Source organism: Gouania willdenowi, chromosome 13 (genome assembly GCF_900634775.1).
Source record: "Gouania willdenowi chromosome 13, fGouWil2.1, whole genome shotgun sequence".
NCBI lineage: Eukaryota > Metazoa > Chordata > Actinopteri > Blenniiformes > Gobiesocidae > Gouania > Gouania willdenowi.
This window is the reverse complement of record NC_041056.1, coordinates 23239266-23260094: the sequence shown is the minus strand read 5'-3', so window position 1 is coordinate 23260094 and position 20829 is coordinate 23239266. Positions and strand designations below refer to the sequence as shown.

At 37.1% G+C, this 20829-nt stretch overlaps 1 protein-coding gene across 3 annotated transcripts in view; it reads right to left on the bottom strand.

Moving 5' to 3' along the window:
• Window positions 1-268: 268 nt before the first annotated feature.
• The window catches only part of si (sucrase-isomaltase), a 70830-nt gene continuing 50269 nt past the window's right edge, over window positions 269-20829 (bottom strand). For all 3 annotated transcript variants that reach the window (XM_028464280.1, XM_028464282.1, XM_028464279.1), the window contains 14 exons: window positions 20701-20814; window positions 20484-20574; window positions 20240-20378; window positions 19787-19920; window positions 18635-18669; window positions 18138-18254; window positions 12727-12875; window positions 12194-12278; window positions 11087-11143; window positions 10554-10678; window positions 10012-10100; window positions 6884-6933; window positions 3795-3965; window positions 269-639 (listed from right to left, as the gene is read on the bottom strand). In XM_028464280.1, the coding sequence (XP_028320081.1) occupies window positions 556-639; window positions 3795-3965; window positions 6884-6933; window positions 10012-10100; window positions 10554-10678; window positions 11087-11143; window positions 12194-12278; window positions 12727-12875; window positions 18138-18254; window positions 18635-18669; window positions 19787-19920; window positions 20240-20378; window positions 20484-20574; window positions 20701-20814 (1440 nt within the window). In that variant the 3' untranslated portion in view covers window positions 269-555. The remainder of the gene's footprint in view (window positions 640-3794; window positions 3966-6883; window positions 6934-10011; window positions 10101-10553; window positions 10679-11086; window positions 11144-12193; window positions 12279-12726; window positions 12876-18137; window positions 18255-18634; window positions 18670-19786; window positions 19921-20239; window positions 20379-20483; window positions 20575-20700; window positions 20815-20829) is intronic.

Below are 20829 nucleotides of genomic sequence, written 5' to 3'. Positions count from 1 at the left end.
TGAATATTGGCCGATTTTGATTCGATCCAATACAATATCAGCATGAGTCATACATATTTTTATTACTTATTTTGTAGTGTGGAATGTTAGAAAAGGCTTAATCAAGTGATGTTACTCAGAGAGAGAATAATAGTCAACAACAGTACGTAATTAGGTATGAGAAATGTATTATTAACCAATTGGTTACATACACTTTAAACTTCAACATAATATCTACAGAATTCTACAATTGAAATTTTAGATGCAGTCTGATAAAATCCAATATTCATTCATTTTGTAGAAAGGCAAAAATACAATCGAGGTGTGTTAATCATCCTTGGAACATATACTCAAATAAACCAAAAAAAAAGGATTTATTTTCCACCTTGAGTGCTGATCTTGTTTATTTTCCCTACTTAGCCATTATTGTTTTGGAAGTACCATGTCATTTTAAATGAGTGCCTATGTTAACAAACAATTAACACTGAAAATGTTGAATTTTCATTAAGAAAACTGTAATGAAATTAAACAATGTATGATCAATATCCAGATGAGTCAACTGTTTACCAGTATTATTCAAAATGGGGTCCCTGTTGCCCATGTTAAGCTGAAAGGCTCATGTACATTAACAGATTTTGAAGTAGCATCCACAACCAGCTCCTGTAGAGAGAGAAAACACATTTATTATTATTTTTTAATATATATATAATAAATATTTACAACACACCTCTTAAGCTATCTTTATTCTTTTCAGATTCTACAGATCAAATGATTTTATCATTGTCGTTCTGCGAGTGAGTAAATGCAAATATTGTTTGAACAAAGAAGCAGCAGGAGTAAGATGTAATTGACATTTCTGTACGGATGGCTTTGACTAATTTACAGTATGTTGTTCTGTACTTTAGATCCAATCTGATTTAAAATACAGTGACAAATGTAAACAACACGGGTCATCAACAAAGTTATTCCGTTTTACGCGCGATGGGGAAAGACAGATCTATGTTTGTTGAGGATGAAACATCTTGTACACAAATGGCTCTCAATACCTCAAAGTATTTAAGTTGCACAGCAGCTGCTTACTGATTCTTCCAAGTTGTTATCCTATCAGACAATACTTAAGAAGATGAATGGATTGTCTCTGAGTAAAAAAGCTCTCATTACTCTGTGCATACTGTGTCTTTCTCATTTAATTTCTCTTGTTCTTTTCTGCTCCCTTTGCTTTTCTCTGCCCATCTTTCATTCTTTATGTTTATCTCTTCACCTTTCCTCTTCTCTTTCCATCTGCTCTCTTTGATGCATTCTTTCTCTCTTTCTCTGCTGCAATCTGTTGTGGAGCTCCCTCCTTAAGATGGACCGTATTGCTGTCCTCTCATTACTCTCTGCTCATTCTTACATCGCAAACACACAGACACCCCCAAAAAAACTGTGAAAGCTCACCAATCTGACTTAATTAATCTGCATCGCTTGTCATCCCGTCCTGTGTCTCACTGTCCATCTTCTCTAAGAACAGCATTAATCTGATGTGCAGAGCTTTTTCAGCTGCCATTATTGATGTAAAACTGGCATCGGTCTTATCTATTGTTCTCATAAGTGTACTAAGTACCAGAGGCTGAAAGACTACTGAAATATTCTACTGAAGTAAAAGTAACTTTACTTGGATGATAATGTATTTAAGTACAAGTAAATGTAATGATCTAAAATGTAGTCAGTAAGTGTTACTTATTGAACGGGGTTGGGGTTCTTTCTTCTTTAAGTCTCAATAAATAAACTTATTTTATTTGAATAGTGGAATGTATGTCTGTACTACAATCAATATCACATTCCTATTAAATAAATTCAGACAAACTGAAGTAATACCACTTTAAGACACCTTCGTTTACATAGTTGGTCATTAAGATGCTATTCATCCCAGTAGTTGTATTCCTATTTGTATTCAAACATGTGGTGACCAGTAATGGATCAGTGTTTAGTTACCAGCAAGATGCTTGAACCATCCATCAAAACAATGTTAATCATTGATATACCGATTCAATGCTGAGTTTGAGAAAGGCTTTTATAAGAAACTGTGAAAGCCAAATAACAAATCAACGTAGAGTCCCGTAAAATACAGTCGTCCTGATTTCAACCAATTTGTTTGGTATTTTAATAAAGGTCCAATACACATTTCACACACACGCACACTGATAATAATAAAGAAAATGATACACTGTAAATATTAAGGGAAGCCAAATTGTCGTGTCAGGATCTGCTTAGAGCATTAGCAAAAGATTTAAATCTTTGCCCAAACCCGATGGGTTGGGTTCGGGCCTAATTTCTATAAATTTAACGCGGGCTTGGGCGTGGTAAATGAACGGTCAGAAATGGGAGAATTGAAGGCTGTCCTCTAGCACATGAATAAATTATGTGAAAAAAAACTGACTCGCTCTAGAGCTGACATAAACCGGTACGTAGCGTGTAGCGGCACATGAAGCTGCTTGTCACGGTTATAGTTGGATGCAGAATAAGTGGCTAGTAAATAAAGCTATATCGTTATTAAAGAAACTCGCTTCAGATCATTGTCCATGTGCGTGCACAGATTTGAATAGTGTTAGGCTGTAACGAGTTCGAGCTCAAAGAGAGATCGGCTTCATTCGGGTTCGGGCTCGGGTCGTGTCTAATATTGTAGGCTTTAAATCGCTAGCGTTAGCTGCTTTCAAGTTTCCTGAGGGTTTTCTGTGGCGCGCTGTGCATCAGCATTAGAGAGCAGTGATAGTGCAGACACGTAGGAACTCAGAAGACCCAAGCGTCTCAATCTAGTGGGTTTCACTTTCAGCTGTGCACTGCTGAAAGTGAAATATGTGCACTGGAAATACAGGGTGCGCATTTTCATGACAACATTTTTGTAAGTACGGATGCAAATTAAAATGTATACAAGTACAACACTTCCAAAAATAAACATACTAAAGTAAATATACAGATTTAAAAAAATGCCTTTAAAATTATAAGTACACAAAATATGTACTTAATTACATTAACGTAAGTAAATTTAATTTGTTACTTTCCACCTCTGTTAAGTACAGAACACAACCTTCACTGGAATATTGTTTGGAAAGAAAAACTCTTCTTGCAACTTCTTGACTTTGCTGCCCAACAGATTTCCATTTGATCCAGATGATGGAGAGCCATAATAGGAAATGACACTTGTTTTAAATGAGCAGGTTGAAAAGGATTGTCTTGAGTCAAGTAATCAGCTCTGTGCTTATCACAAAACAGCGGTGTCAGAGAAAGCAGAGTTGATTACAGCTATTACATGACAGCAGGGGTTGGGCAGCAGTGGGTGGGCTGTGAACCTCAGGTTTTTTGTTAAGTCAGAGTTTTTTGGCAAAGTGCTCAATCGACTCAAAAGCCTCAGTGATTAGAAAATTGAGAGAAATCCTTAAAGATAAAAATGTACAGGATATTATTTATTGTTTACACAGAATCTGACATGAGCTTTTGGTAACTCTGGCAAAGACAGACTGTTTTAATCACCTCTTTCCGGGAAGTGCTACTTTAAGCATGATGGGAGAAGTTGGTGATGGGTAATGAATAAAGAAATTTAACCCTAACCATAAACCATAACCATAAAATGGGATTCCTTCGGGAAATAAGATTTTTTTATTTATTTTTTCATAATCTAGAATTTGACAGATTTATTCTGTAACACGATTTTTTTTTTTTTTTTTTTTCACCAGTAAATAATCATCAATCACTGGATTTGAAAAACAATCTTTGTAGAACAGAATTAATAAGTTGGCATTGCAAATGATTACCAGGTATTTTAAATTTATTCTGACCTGAGTTTCCAGGTTGTGGTGTGGAACCAGTGCATGTACCGTTCCAGTCCCATCTGTTAGGGTCACCTCTGGGATGCGAATGCTGCCAGCTCCCCAAATCTTTATCTCACCCAGAATTAACCTATCGGCAGCAGCCAGACCATTGTTGATAACCTCACTGGACAAGATACCCTGGAAAATAAAAATGTGACAAAGACAAATTAGATAAAAGGCCTCTGTGCACAGAGTGAGGTCAGTAATTGCATGTAGAGTTCCCTTAAACTGTATCAAAAAGTTGCATAGTACTATATGCTTTGTGTAAATATTTCTTGAGGTAGAGATAAAATGAAAGTAAACTGGTCACTGTGGGTAACTAGTTTGAACTGCATTTCTGTCAGCACATTATCCACGGGACCAGTTTGCCATTTGTGCATTTCCAGGCAAAGATCCCTAGGCTGAAATTAATAAGAACACATTTAATTCCAATTGCACACATGAGAGCTCACACACCGATGCCTGTTTCTAACATACACAGTGTGTTGCCATGCCAAACATCTGTGGTGGACCTCAGCCTACAATGAAGCTCAACCCAAAGCAATTTCACAGAGATATAACAGACACAATGTCACACAGCCAAGGATGGAGACAAGACTCACTGTGTGTGTGTGTGTGTGTGTGTGTGTGCACACACATTGCCAAACAGAAACATTTTCCTCATCTGAGCATAAATACAGACTGTGTTTCCATCAAAAGATGAACATTTTTACTAAATAAAAAGGCTCATCTTTGGTATATCTGTTCATGTGCTAACAGCTAATACAAATACATATACTGTATATTGTGAATAGGACCCAAGGCACTCATCAAACATGCTTAATATTTACATGTCAATTATCGGTTTTGTACTGGAATTATTTCAATGTTGCCAATTTATAATATCTCTTCAAGCAAATGTTGATATCCTTGAAGCTATTTTTGTTTCCAACTATTTCTTATACCTGCCTAAAACTTTTCCACTTAAACCCATAATCTCTGCAAGCTAGTGCTGTCACTTTAACGCGTTAATTGTGATCAATTAATGGCAGTGGCTATCCATACGGTTTTCGTATCAATATACCAACATTCTATTCGTATGCAGCACCCCTCATTGGCCAGTTTAGGTCACGTGATACTTCAGTCATTCACCAATTTAGGTTATGTGACTAAGACTAAACCTAACCGTAAACCTAACCCTAAAAATTGTTGCGATATAGGGTTATACCCTAAGACTCTACGTACGTGTATTTCGGTAAACGTACCAATAGCACCTGGGGTTGTCCAGACATTTTCTTAATAAAACATTTACATTGTTAATCACTTTTTTTAAGCACTCCAAACAGTGCAGAACTTTTCTTTTTTCAAAGGTTTTTGTTATACCCATAATACTGATGCACAGGCTACAATACAAGACGGGAGACTACTGAGCTTCTCAACTTCGTTTGCAATAATTTTGGCTTATAAAAACACCGGATGGAAAACACAAGCCTTGTTGTGTGCAAATCGAGGAAGAAAGAGTTTGCCGATCACTGGAGCTTTGCAGCCTCTGCTACCACTTCAATGCTAAACATGTAGCAGCTAGCGCGGACAGCTAGTGCAGAAACTCAGACAGTGCTAACTGCTACATGCTTTGAGCGCACCGTGTTGCCTGATGCTAGTGTGTGTGCGCACTGCGCACAGATGTTTGAGGGCGTGTGCTGGCGCCAATGTTTGTGTGATTTGCATGTGCCCGTGTATGTTTGTGTGTGAGAATAGACCATCCCAAGTCAATCTACTGCAGTAATTCCTATATCAAGCGCCTACAGCAGGGCATGCAGGTGTGTTCAAAATGAAAATGTCTATGGCTACGTTAAACGTAGCCCTAGCCTCCAGGACATATATACATTTCCGGAGCTTTTCTACGTAAGCGCAATGTGCCGGGATAGTCGGATGGTCCAAGGCACCTCATTCACCGCTAACGTGGGTTTTGCTAACAGCACTGTGGCACTTTTATTTTCTTATTTGTTAACATGCCTGTTGGGTTTTTTAAGATGAGGTACTATTCTTATTTATATTTGACATTTTCATTTATTATAATTTAATCTTGCACTAAAGTCTAAAGTGAATTTTTTTTTTTTTTTAATTTATTGCTTGATTGATCAAGCTACATTGCAGAAGTGCTCTGTTTAGGGTTTGACTGTTAAAATAAGGTGAATAAAATAAATAAGGGACATCCTGGATCTGTTTTTTTGCTCTTCTTTATCTTTGTGATGCATTATAGAAGCATCGGACTCTGGGGCAAAAAAACCTGAACGGGACATCCCAAGTTTGCATTCAGAGCTCAGATGCGGTTGCATGAGCTTGTCACTTGGAGGCGCTGTTAGTCGAGTACAGACTCCTCTTGGCAGACCAACAAAAAAAGAAGAAGCGGTCAAAACGAGCACTCAAGAGTGCTTAGAAAATTCTGCCTGTTCTTTCCCAATATTCAACATTGGAGCAGCAACATGCTTTTAATATTTTGTTATGCACAAAGCTGGTACCCTGCCCGCCCACAATGTCCTGCACTCTACATAATCTTCAATACTCCCTGTATTTGGTCGTAGTTGAGGGTTTTGTGTTAATAGTGTAGCAAAAAACAAAAACTCTCTTTGTTTGCGTGACCCAAACAAGGTGGACTATCCGGGCATACTATTCCTAGAGCGTTTTAATCACTTTAATTGGTGTGAACACATGTTCAATCTCAATTGTACTTTGTGGGTTAAACAAAGGTTAAGATTTAAAAAGAATCCTTTTCCAGTGTTTAAGTACATTAATTATGTTAAACTGAATGGGGAAAAAAAATAAATGTGCAGAAGTTTTGTTTTTTTAAAAATACATTCTTGAAAAAATGTTAAATAAAAGGTGTAGTAATTTAAGTGAACATAATGCATGTTATACAAGCAATAAAGGCTACAGGGTTATAGGCTTTACATTTAAGTATTCAGCCACTTTCATTTTTGACACAGATTGTTATAATTACAATGCCACCGCTGAAGTGCTAATCAAAGGAGGAGGCTTCACCATAAGCACAATATACAGCTGACCTTTGAACTCACCGCTTCTGCAGCAAATGTTATCAAAAGATGTTGTTTTCTTTCCACTGTGTCTGGAGAGAGAGAGAGAAAGATGCAGATCATTAAAAAGAGAAATCTTAAATGTTTTATAATGAATTGATTTTAACACTGTTGATTCAGGCGTCACCAACTTGTATTCGTAAGGGAAACTGAAGGCTGAACAGTCAAAGCATATAGAGATGGTTGCAATGGACTCTTAGTTTACATCCACTCAGAACCAACATTTAATTCAAAACTATGACAGTGTACAGTTTTCTAAAATAATTATGCAGCACAGTTAGCATTGCTAATACTTGATAGAAGTTGTCGTGTATAAAATTGCCTAAACTTATGTGGAAATCACTGAAGAACTGGTGCAAAAAACTATAGCTGTGCCAGCAAAGAGCAGAGAGAATTAGCTTTGAGACAGAAACTACACCAAAGTGAATATAAAAAGCTAATATCATAACTTGTCAGTTACTGTACTGAGAGTTAAAGCAAACAGGGATGACAGAGGCAGACTACATAGGAACCAGACAGTAGAAGTAGTCGAGTGGAGCAAGGGACCAGATAAAAGGGAAGTGATGGAGAGTTTATCCTCAAGCAGTGACACAGGGAATTACTGTAATAGTTTGTGCCACTCCTTTTCTCTACATTCCGTATTCACTCCCTCTCATTCTCTTTGTCCCAAACAAACATGTCTGTTTTACAGTGGGTGTATCATCTCACAGAGGCCCTAAAGAGGTCGATGCTGCCTCTATGTACATCTGTCTATGTCCAACCATGAGTGGGAAAGCTACGACAGATGTAATACATTTTTCTAATGATTCAGATATTTCGACACAAAAACAAAGTTAGTCTAGCCTGAACTCGGATAGATTTTTCAGTCCCAGGTTTTTAGGTATTTTTTCACAGTTATACTAATATTATTGGGAATAGGAACAGAAGCTAAAGGTTGACCTAATATGTTTATGTTCATTTTTTTTTCTTATTTCTTTTTTAACATCAACATTAGCATGATAACAAGCATAACCTCATTAAACATTGGTTTGTCATCAATACAGTGTAGCTCAGTTTGTTTGCACATCTTTTTGTTGTTGTTGTTGGTGCTGCTCTTGGTTACGCTCTCAAGAAGTGGAAACTCCTTTACTCATCAATGCACCTGATTAGCAGGATAATGTTGGTAATTTTGTAAATTTGTTTGCAAGAATATGTTTTTAGGTTGTTTTTTTTTTTTTTTAAACCATAGTTACGATTGTGACGTAAAGGAGCATAGGACAGGATGCACTCTAAACCGAAGAGAATGAGCCCACACACATTTCTACCTATTGCCTTGAAAAGATTGTGTGATAAATGTTGTAATAACCCGGAAATAAAGAATGAGAAGAATACGGCTTGGAGACTGAAAGAAGATGAGCACAGTGGACTAAACTACTGTTAGGTTACACAGAGGCATGTGCACAGGTCTTGCAGTAAACAGTCACGTTATTGGCGAGTAAATAAATAACTGTCACAGAGTGTGGCTCGGGCCTCATTATCTTGTCCGAGTCCGACTCGGCAATGAAAACCAATTTTTTTTTCTCAAAGAAATGACATATGTACGTTTGTTTTTAGTGGTAAGCAACAATTTTATTAAACAACTGTTAATATCAGCATCACAAGCGCAAGTGAAACACAAACAAGAGACAAGAAACCCATCAGATCTACTGTATTTACATAATCCATGTATCAAAGATAAAGATAATCCATGTTATTGTGCAGAAAAAGGATTGCTTCAACGGTGTATTCCTTTATAATTGTCCTCTGTTTCATTCTCCTTGCCCCGTAACTCACAGCTGTCACTGTGCATTCTCCAGGGCTACATCAGCTGTAGTTGCTACTGAACTCACTTCAGACTGCGCGAAAACACTATGTGACCGAATCCGAACACCAGTTCTAAATATCTGTCCTCGGGTATCCATCCTCTATCCACAGTATCATCTCTGGTGATAAACATTTGATGCACGTTCCCGTGGTGGCTTGGCTGATGGCTGCAGTTACACTAACCACCGTGGTGTCACTATGGAGTCTGATTTTTAGATCCTACTCTATGCTCCTTTAATATCCATATTGTCCCTACTCCTACAAATCTTTGCACAACTTTTGGTAGCATTTTCCAGTTACTAATATTTATAATTTTATTACATTCTAATTTCTAATAGAAAAGCCAATTTGGGCTTGCTATTAGTTTTCGGAAATATCACAACCAATCAGGATGCTCAATGTTATGTTCCCTCCTACTTCATTTGCATTAGGTCTACAAGTAATACTAGTAAATCTTTTGACTTGAATATTACAAACAGACAAAAACAGTCTACTATTACTACTCGTGGGATTTTGAGTGTACTAGTAAAAAAAACATTATGGTGTTTGGCAAACTAGTGCATAAGTAGATCTTTCTCGTAAAGCAATGTGTTACTAGTAGTATTAGTAGACCTAAAAACAACTGTTGCAATTAAAAACTCAAAGCTTTAATAGTACTACTAGCAACACAAAATTACCGAGTAGATTTTGCTCAACTAGTAAGGTGTACACACACACTAGCACACCAAAAACCTTTACTAGTAGATGTTTTTTGTTCACCAGTAGTCTACTAGTAGTACTAGTAAAGCAAGATTTACTAGTAGTACTCGTAAAGCAAGATTCACTAGTAGAACTAATGCAAATTAAGTGGGAAAGATTATGACCAAATCTAGCTCTATGATTGAAAGCCAGTGACGAGTCTAAATTAGCTTTTCCACGCCCCTTTATTAGAATACAAGTCTTACTAGCAGTGCTATTGACAAGTTTACTCACACAAAAGTAAGCCAAAAATGTGTACAAATACTCCGAATGGCTTATGTAGAGGACATAGCTATGGTTGGTATATTAACTTTATGCTGAAACGGTTTTCCAAAACCTAAGCAAAAATGTCTGCCCACATGTACATATACAGCAGTGCCTTTAAAGTAGATATTTATTTAATTGTCGGGATATTTTTTTAAGTATTTAAGGTTTTCCATAAATCATTCTTACCTAAAATGACCCTTTACCAAGTATGCAACAGTAACTTTCCGAGCATCAACATGTTCAATAGTGAAACATTCACTTACTTATTCCCTCTCCATCATCCCAGAACAGCGATCCTTGAGCTGTACCCGTGTCACTCAGGGCAACAATGAGTCCTAAGGGATTCTTCCGGCTAAAACCAAAAGAAAGGAGAGTGACAGCAGTTTGTCTCATTGCCTTGCTGCTGAGAATAAATGCATTCCTGCTGAGAGAATCCACCTGATCTCACTGCAGCTGCTGCAGCAGGAGCTCTGCTCCTCGTCACTTCCTTAGACACACTGACAGCCATATAGGCGGCACTTAAATTGATAGTTGCTAGTGATACAAGCCAACCTACCTGCCACATATAAAACCAAATGTTTTTAATCTTCAGAAATGAATGACTTTGATCATGTGGCCAATCCATCCCAAATAAATGTTTTGCTCTACTGTAAAGTGTCTTGAGATACCATTGGTTATGATTTGGTGCTATACAAATAAAAGATTGATTGATTGATAAACATTCTCATTACAGAGATTGAGGGTTGATTTTACATAAAGGTTGTTAAAGTCTGTGTGCTGTTAAGCTGTCTTTATTTGTGCCCACCTGTAGAATGTAGAGATTTCAGGTTTCTGCCAGGGTAGGATATAACCACCTCTGATGTGAAGGTTGATGTGTTCCAGGGGTGTCGGCATACTGACCATTTGGCCACGAACTCCAATGTCTTTTGCCTTAAAAAATACAACCATTGTTTCATCCAGCAAAAAACAAACATACTGCACTAGTATTATTCTTTTTTTTTTTTTTTTTGTCATATACTCATTAACATAACATTGTGATGCAATTCTCAGTTATCTTCAGCTAAAATAAAACAGACGTGCCATAATGTTGCTGTGAATGATTTAAATCATGGCGCTGCAAAAATAGCTAGTTTTTTTTTATCATCCATGTTTTGTTTTGCTTATATATTCAGTTTTTAAAGCCGAAACATACATATTTGCAAAACCCACAATGTTTTTATTATTGTCTCAGAGAACGTAATTTATTTTTAGTCTGTTTTTTTTTTTACATGGAAATATATTCTGCTGCCAAGCATGAAAATATATGCACCAATGTATGTATCAGAGACCAGAACTTACCGTGTGCATGTCATACCAGCGAGCATTTGGAACATATGCATTTACGCTTCTGGCTCCCTGTTAACAGAACCATACAATAAATCATCTACACATAAAGGATAAACAAATTGACTGTCAAAAATGATTTTGAAACCAAAATGTTTTTTTTTTTTTTTTTTTACAAATTCACATTTGTTTCTTTTACAAATTCACATTTGTTTTTTACAAATTCACAAAAAAACCTTACTAAAAATGACAAACCCATTAATAATCCTATTGATAATTTGTTTAGTGTCACATCTATTTATTTTTCTTCTAGTAAGTAATGATTAATTTATACTAATTTACATTTTTTATCTTTGAGATAAACCCCAATTGGGTGTATTTTGTTTTAATTCATACGTGTACACAATAATGGATTACAAGTACTCACGTTACTCTATTTGAGTTGCTTTTATGGGTACTTGTATATTTGTAAATCAGTAATTTTACTTTAATTAACGAAGCAAAGTAATTACATTTCTAGACCCAACCGTAACTGAGTAAATTATTTTTTTAAATGATCAACGTTGCAAAACTACAACAAATGAAATGACCAGACAATAATAAAATGCATCACATTATAGCAGACCAATCAGATTAAACATAATGCACGGCACCAAAACAGCATTGAATGCTGGGTATTTTCTCAGTTTGAGTTCATAATGTAGCTATACTTAGAGCCTGCATGAGAATTGTTTTATTTTGAATTGAATTTATGAGTGTTAATTTATTAAAAAAAAAAGGATTTGTACATTTTGACAAATCTTTTATTTTATACAAATGCCTTTGTGTAAAATAACTTAAGTCCCAATTGTACTAGATTTGGTCTTTTCTTTCTGTTTACTGTACGTAAAGGAACCGTGGGAAGATTTATTACCAAAACTAAACGCGGAGAGTGAAAGTAATTCGTAACTTTTCTTTGAGTACTATTTCATTGAGCTACTTTTTTCTTGTACTTGAGTATTTAATGTATGACTTACTTGTACTTGAGTACAATTACAATCAATAAGAGTACTTCCACTTCAGTAGGATAAATCAGTACTTTTTACACTTCTGCATGTGAATAACTTAATAGCAAGTATTTACCTTGTCAAGGGCCGGGCTAATGAGCAGGGCTGGTCCCCAAAGGAACTGTTTGTAAATATCCCATGTGACTTTGTCGTGCACAAACCTGCAAATATACGTACACACAGAATTCAAAATGTATATTTTATACAGCATCTGCATAGCTTCACTGGAAGTAAAAGCCTTTTTAACAACACAATTTACTCAAACAATAGTGTTGGCATACTTCCAAGTAACAAATGAATCTAGTCTGTTACCCTCATGGGATACTGTGTCCTTTTGTTTGATAGTTTCCATCTTGGAATGGTGAAAGTTCCTATTTTAAAAAGTCATTTGACATGAGTGGTGATTAGACTGTGACAGGTTGGGGTTAGTCCATTGATGAAATGGCGTTACAAAATATTGTGCTACAAAATGAAGCTTCTTGCTGCATTTGCAGTTAAAAGATTACATTAGTTAGGCTGATATTGTGTACATATTTGGATAAAGAGCTTAAAGTATTAGTAATGACAACAGAAAATGCTCCTCCAGGAGTGAGTTGCGAGTGTGCTTACTCGTGTAAGAGGGGTCTGATCACCGTGTTTCCTTTAGTATGAGCTTCAAACATCAGGGTGTACAGGTACGGTAGGAGGGTGTAACGAATGTTCAGGACGTCGCGCGATATGTTGGCAAAGGTGGTATCCCAAGAAACAGGGTCTTGTCTCTGTCAGACAAAAAAAAAAACATTTGGAATGAATTAAGGAATCAATTGACAAATATTACTATGAATAAAAGATGTCTGAAGTTTTTACTCCAGTGAATCAATGTACTTGGTTTGATTGTTTACATAGGAACATAGTTGGGGTATCAGAGATATTTAAAGCATAACTAAGTAACTTGCGTTTAGCGCTCCCCCAAAGGTCCCTTTTCTATGACAGTGACATAATGACTCCGCACCCCCCGCCGCCTGCCCCACCCCAGAGAAACATGCTTTGTTCTGCCAAGACAGTAGCAACCAATCACTGAAAAATCCTAATACAACAGTAACATTAAGGGTGCTTTCACACATATAGTCCCATGTCACCATGTGAACAGTATGAGAAAGAGAGACAAGTAAAATAAATGAATGATGTGGAAGTAATACGGGAGTGTGGAAATGTGCTGACAAAGCGGCTCTGAAAATGGATGGATGGATATTTGTGTGTGTGCTGCCTGATGGAGCGCTGGGTTGCGGCGCCGCGGCGACAGTGTGTGTGATTGCTGTGTGTTGCTGCTGAGCTGTCACTGCATGGAGATGCTCCGTTCCTCAGACAAAGGTCTTCTCTGCCTTTTCTTTTTGCTGGCTTCGTCATGATTTAAGTTTGAGAAAAGTGAATTTGTAGACAACCATGTGCAGCCACGGGGCTGGTCATAATCTAGCATCATTTTGTATTGGGCTGCCGTAAAGCAGTACGTCTGCCACCGGGTCAGAGGCAAGGAAAGTTGCAAATGCGGTTTTCTGGCCAGAAACAACGGGGGAGATGACAGACCCCCCAATCCCCCCTTAAAGACTTGTTTTACCCTCACAGGGACTATGAGAATAATTTATTAAGGTGAAAAAGTTACTTAGTTCTGCTTTAATATAAGTAAATAATGTTTGACAAAACAGCTCCAATGCCGTTGGATGCTGCCTACAAACATTATTTTATTTGTGGAAAACAAATGAAAAAATTAATTAAGGAAAAGAGTACGGAGGCGAGAGAAGGTCTATCTCATGAATCCAACCAATTTATGATCCCAGTTTTTGTGGCCAAAGGCTCTGTGACACAAACACACAGGCATGTGTGTGCTACACACGCTGACATGCTGAAGTTTAAGGGTGGGTAAAGAGAGGTTATCTGGCTGGGTTCGGCCTTTCTCACTTTTTTCTTTCTCCATCTTTCTTCATGTATCTGTCTGAAATCTCTTCTTTCGTGCAGTCTAATAATGTCTTGAATTTATGCTTTGCATTGCAAAGCGAGCCTCAGAAAATGAAAATAATATTTAGAGGAACAATAATATGTTGCCTCCAATATGACTGCTGGCTTGGTGGAGAATATATCTTGTTTAATTAATTTTGTTGTGATATAACAGTGGACACTGCTGAATATTGCTGGTGCAGTGGAATTATCTTGAGGTCACCACTGAAAGTTGTCTGAAGGCAAATAAGACACACATGGAGAGACAGAACTCTGAGAATGACTCTGCAAAAACTCTCCTCCTCCTCCTCTCGGTGCTGCCTTTGACATTGGGTTACCCTCCAGTCTGGGTTGTGGTGTTAATGTTTTGTTATCGAATGCCTCGTTAAACAGACTGGAGGGTACAGTTACTGACTGTCTGATGAGTGGGAGTGCTGCACGGCTGGCTGAGAGAAAAGGACTTTTTACACTAAAGACCTTTGACTGTTTTTTTTGCCAAATGAGAAGTTCATTAATTTGCTTTATTTTGGTGGCTATGTGTAAATGTGTTTTTGAACCAGAGGATGAGGTGCTTAGTTATAGAATAAAGATTGACAAACTAATAATATATCACCATCCTTTTCTCAAAAGTTAAAATACATTTTAAAAAAAAAATACTCTTGAAATACTCTTTTAAACCACTTCTTTAAAGAGGAACTAAACCCTAAAGCCTGCTGATTACAAATGTATTTGGTATCAAGTGCTGTTTATTGATCCAACTCAACATTTTAGTCAAAGTTAGATATTTCAGACTCGGGGTCCATAAAAACCTTACAAACAAACAAAAACACATATAAAACAGTCAAAAACTGCCCTCTGAGTTGAAATCCTGCTATTACACTTTAATTTTGTTCTTGGCTGAGAACAAAATTGTGACATCATTGGACCATCATGTGTTACTATTGGCCCCACCCCTCCTATAAGAACTAGCACCTGAGGACTCTGCATCATGGTGGGTATGTTAGATTGAGATAATTGTAAATAGAGGGTTATATTGAGTATTAGTAGGTAGTTAGCGTATAATATATTGTTTATTGGAGATTTTATAGTACAGACTGGGCGTGTCTTAACTGCTCCAGGAACCCCGCCTATAATCAAAACATTCTTTGAATTTCCCCCTCGTGGCAGGTCAGCAAAAATCAGGGGATTTAGTTACTCTTGAAAGACCGAGTAAAGCAAATTCTGACATTTTCTTCTAAACACAATAAATGGGTCAAATATGTATTCTTTAACACATGTGCGAAGCCATTCAACCATTTATAATTTCATTGTAGAGCAAGGCTTCAAAAACTGTATTTCCAATTTCAGTGGTACGGAGTTAATGGGCGGGTCAGAAATCAAGGAGGGTTACGTAACGCGACCCTCATTAGCATGAACCTGTTCCTGCTACTGAAGCACACCAAAAACAAACATAAGTAGTATCCTAAATGTGTAACCTTCTAAACCACCATTTTATTTTGCCCAAAGATACATTTGAATATCCTTTCTACTTTCTATGGGCTAACTTTATATATATATATACACACATACACAGTTTTGTGAAAAAGTGCTTGCACCCTTCCTGATTTCTTACTTTTTTGCATGTATTCCCCATTTAAATGTTTCAGATCATCCCACAAATTTAAACATAGATAACACAAGTCAACACAAAATACGGTTTTCAAATGAAGGGTTTTTGAAAAAAATCCAAAGCTACATGGCCCTGTGTGAAAAAGTGTTTTCCCACCAGCTCCTGTTAAAACAAAACTGTGGTTGATCACACCTACGTTCAATTTCTGTAGCCACACCCTGGCCTGATTACTGCACACCTGTTCTCAATCTAGAAATCACTTAAATAGGCCCAACCTGACAAAGTGAAGTAAACCAAAAATTCTCAAAAGCTATAGACATCATGCCAAGATCCATTCAGGAACAAATGAGAAAAGTAATTGAAATCTATCAGTCAGGAAAAGGTGATAAAGCCATTTCTAAAGCTTTGGGACTCCTGCAAACCACAGTGACAGCCATTATCCGAAAATGGCAAAAACACGGAACAGTGGTGAACTTTCCCAGCAGTGGCCGGCCAACCAAAATTACCCCAAGAGTGCACCGACGACTCATTCAAGAGGTGACAAAAACCCCACAACAACATCTAAAGAACTGCAGGCATCACTTGCCTCAGTTAAGGTCAGTGTTCATGACTCCACCATATAAAAGAGACTGGGCAAGAATGGCCTGCATGGCAGAGTTCCAAGACAAAAACCATTGCTAAGCAAAAAGAAAGTGAAGACAAATTTTTGCCAGAAAACATCTTGATGATCCCCAATACTTTTGGAAAAACATTCTGTGGACTGACGAGACAAAAGTTGAACTTTTTGGAAGGTCTGTGTCCCATTACGTAACACCACATTTCAGAAAAAGAACATCATCCCAACAGTAAAATGTGGGGGTGGCAGTGTGATGCTATGGGGCTGTTTTGCTGCTTCAGGACCTGGAAAACATGCTGTGATAAATGGAAGCATGATTTCAGCTGCCTACCAAAAAATCCTGAAGTAGAATGTCCGGCCATCTGTTTGTGAACTCAAGCTGAAGCACAGTCGGGTTCTACAGCAGGACAATGATCCAAAAAACACCAGCAAGTCACCTCTGAATGGCTGAAGGAAAACAAAATGAAGACTTTGGAGTGACCTAGTCAAAGTCCTGACTATTGAGATGCTGTGGCATGACCTTAAAAATGTGGTTCATGCTCAAAAACCCTCTAATGTAGCTGAATTACAACAATTCTGCACAGACGAGTGGGCCAAAATTCCTCCACAGCATTGTAAAACACTCATTGAAAGTTATCGCAAATGCTTGATTGCAGCATTTGCTGCTAAGGGTGGCCCAACCAGTTATTAGGTTTAGGGGGAAAACACTTTTTCACACCGGGCCGTGTAGCTCATGATTTTTTTTTTTTTACTCATTAATAAAACCCTTAATTTACAAACTGCATTTTGTCTTGACTTGTGTTATCTTTGACTGTTTAAATTTGTTTGATCTGAAACATTTAAGTGTGGAAAACAAAAAAGTAAGAAATTAGGAAGGGGGCAAACACTTTTTCACACCACTGTATAAAAATACTCTTTCAATTTCCTTGTCACGTACATTTTATTCATAAACTTTTTTTTCCACCACCTTTGTTGGCGCTGGGCTTTTGTGCTTTTTAACTAGTTTGCCCATGTTTAAACACCCCTTTACAAGACATTTTTCAACGATGATGAATCATGAGATGAATGTAAATGTGCATTGGAACTTAGATACTGTTGAGCCAAATCACTTTGAGAATTCAATCATAACACTCCATGTTTCTTAAAAAAAAAGAAAAAAAAAGTTCAAGCAGTCCTTCTTTCAGACACAGACAGACACACACTCACACACACAACTATGTTTTGCAGACTGGTGTAAAGAAATTTCACCCGGTGGGATCGATCTCCGGATGGGCATTATTGGATTTCTCGGATGTGTTCCAACACTCTTAAAGGTCAGAGCTTGGATGAATGCCATCGACGCTAGACCACTGATCAGGTCTATCTTTCTGTGTGTTTGTCAGGGTGTTTATGTAATTCAGACACAGATTGAGAAAGAGATTTGCAGGAAATAAAAAAAAGAAAATAATTATGGATTGTAATGTTTACAGTTAAGACAAATTTTAGGAAAAACTTCATGAATTGACTCAGTTATTCAAGCATGGGATTAGATGAATAATTCAAGTTTAGTATATAGATTAACATAGAACCTTGAACTGGAGAGAACCTGAATTCTGTCTGAAAATGAAATTATATGAAAGGGTAGCGCTCTCTTCCTACACATTTTTATATGTTGGGGTAAAACACATTTACTGTCTCTATCTCTTTTTCTCTCCACAGTATAGAGTTAAGTTTAGTGAACATGGCTGTGGTAAAAACGGCATAGTTTATGAACCTCGCATAAAATATGCAGAAACAAATATTTGCAAGCTGCAGTTTGGTTTTACAACCTAAACCATCACTCACAGGATTTCCCTTGCCATTGTGGTTGCGTGAATATGGATAGAAAGCACCCAGCTGCATCCAGCGAAGACACATCTCGTACTCGGCTGGATTAAAGAACCCGCAAATGTCTGCACCAGTCTGCAAAGAAAGTGATGAATAAGATACATCTAAATGTACGTGTGTGAAGACAGACAAGACGTGAAAAAACAATGTCATTAAAAGAGCTGGTGTTAACATAGAGTGCAATGTTGGAAGTCAGGGTTACTGTCTTAAGAAAACATACATTTTGGTGGAATTAAAAGACAAAGCGTAAAAAATGTGCAGACAAGTCTGTGGCCTTTTGGTTGGTTGAGTTTAGCAATGAGTTTGGCAATGACGTGCCTCGCTTTGTATTTCAAGATGTCCTTTTGTGAGAGGTTGAAGCAAACAGAATAGCATCACTCAAGCAGCTGCAATTTATTTAGAGGACAAGGGCACTTTGACTGCATTTTGTCTGTACTGAGATCAAATATACTTACATAGGGAATGCCAAAGAGACTGAACTCCATCATTCCTTTACAATAAAGAAAAAAAAAAAGGTTAGGACATGGGTTCTAATGTGATTGAAATTGTTGGATCATTAAGTTTGAAAACATGGCCTAAGACAAAAAATAACAAAGCGTAACTAAACCCCCTGCTTTCTGCTGACCTGACACTAGGGGGAAATTAAAAAGAGTCTATTTGTACGGTTGACGTACGGGCAACCCCTGGTGCTATTGGTACGGTTATACATATCGTTTTAGAGTTAGGTTATAACCATATATCGCAACAATTTTTAAAGTTAGGGATATGACTTTGTTTAGGGTAAGGTTTAGTCTTAGTCACGCGATCTAAACTGACCAATGACTGAACCATCACGTGACCTAAACTGGCCAAATAGGGGCGCTGCATACAGATAGAATGTTGGTATATTGATACGGCAACTATACGGATAGCCACTGCCATTAAAAAATGCTTTGATTATGGGCATTACTCCTGAAGCAGCTAAAACACGCCCAGTCAGGCTACCCCGGAACACCACCTCACGCACATGCATAAATCAGGAAGACTCGCACACAGCGACGAGTAGTGAACGCACGTCTGCACACAAGCAGAGACAGACACCCAATAATCTGTCTGTCAATAGCAAAATTCAATTGTAATAGCCGGCCTTCAACCCATAGAGGGCAGTGACTCTGACAAGTAAATACGCAAAATTTAAATACTTTTAATAAAATGTCAAAAGTTGGACTAACAATCAAGCAACAGCACTACCTAATACCCAATTACTTGTGTATTCAGCAGATTTTGGGGTTTAGTTACTTTTTAATCAGAATCACAACCAACTTTAATGGCCATGTAATGTATGTTATACACACGAGGAATTTGACTTGGTGAACTGTGCTCTCTCTGACAATGTAAACATTAAATAATAACAGTTAATTAGAAAAAAATATAAACAGTCGTTAAAGACTAATATGTGCAAAACTAAATAAAATAATATAACAATAATAATAATATAATAATAATAATAATAATAATGATAATAATAGTTCAGTGATGAATAGTGCAGGTGAACATTTAAATTAAATAGTATACTTTTATGTACATGAACAAGGACTATTTGCCTAATATTTATCTGGGTTACTAACCTATAATAGATTTGAATAGTTGGTCCCAGCTAGCAGCGTTGTCACCTAGCCAATGACCAACCCATTTTCCACTGGAGGGGTAGGTCGACCTTGTAACCACAATCCCTCTTTTACCTGTCACATTCAGCAAGGCGCTGTAAGGAAAAAATAACAAACTTTCAGTATTGTCGTAAACACAGGAATAACTCGCACACATACATACAAGTAGTACATACTGTAAATACATTTTGGAACTACATTTTTTATCACTGAAAAGCATAGTAAAGCAATCACTGGTTCTCAGTTTTCAAAGTTAAATATTTGTTTAGTAAAGTAAGGATGATTTTTCTTTTGAAAAGTTTTTTTCTTTTTTTTTTATTAAAAGTAAAGTGGGCATTAAATCACTACACACAACTTTAAAGACATTTGATACGTGTACGAATTGGCATTCAAGCATTAATTTATATCACTCACTCATAAGTAGGCTTGGAATGGGACCAGCCATAGAGGCTATGGACGTCATAGTGTCTAACTGCTTTCCCATTACTTAGAATCTGCTCGCTGTTCATGCATAGAGTCTTATGTTTCAAGCCCATATGTTTGGACTCCAATGCTTTGGGATGGAAAAATGCATTTGTATTATGACAGACATACATATACTGTAATTTAGTTAAATAATACATAAACATGAATAAAACATAACATTGGTGTTTCTTACGAGGCATATAAGGGGGAAACTCCAGAAGTTCATTTCCAAGACAATCTCCTCCAACTGTGCCATGGACAAAACTGGCAGGTTCGTTCATGTCCTTACAGGCAAGGACAAATGATAAGTGATAAATGGATTAATCTTCAAGAAGTAAATAAATGGCTAAAATTTAAGTTGTCAAACCAAAAATATCCATTTAATTCCCTGTTTCCTTTGAAAAACTCACAATCCATAGTCCATCAAAGGTGGTATTTTCATAAAAGTCTTTAATTTCCTTCAGCCACCATGCGGCTGTTCTTTCACGGAAGAAATCTGGGAATGCTGTGTATGACCTGTAGATCTAGAAATAAAATGG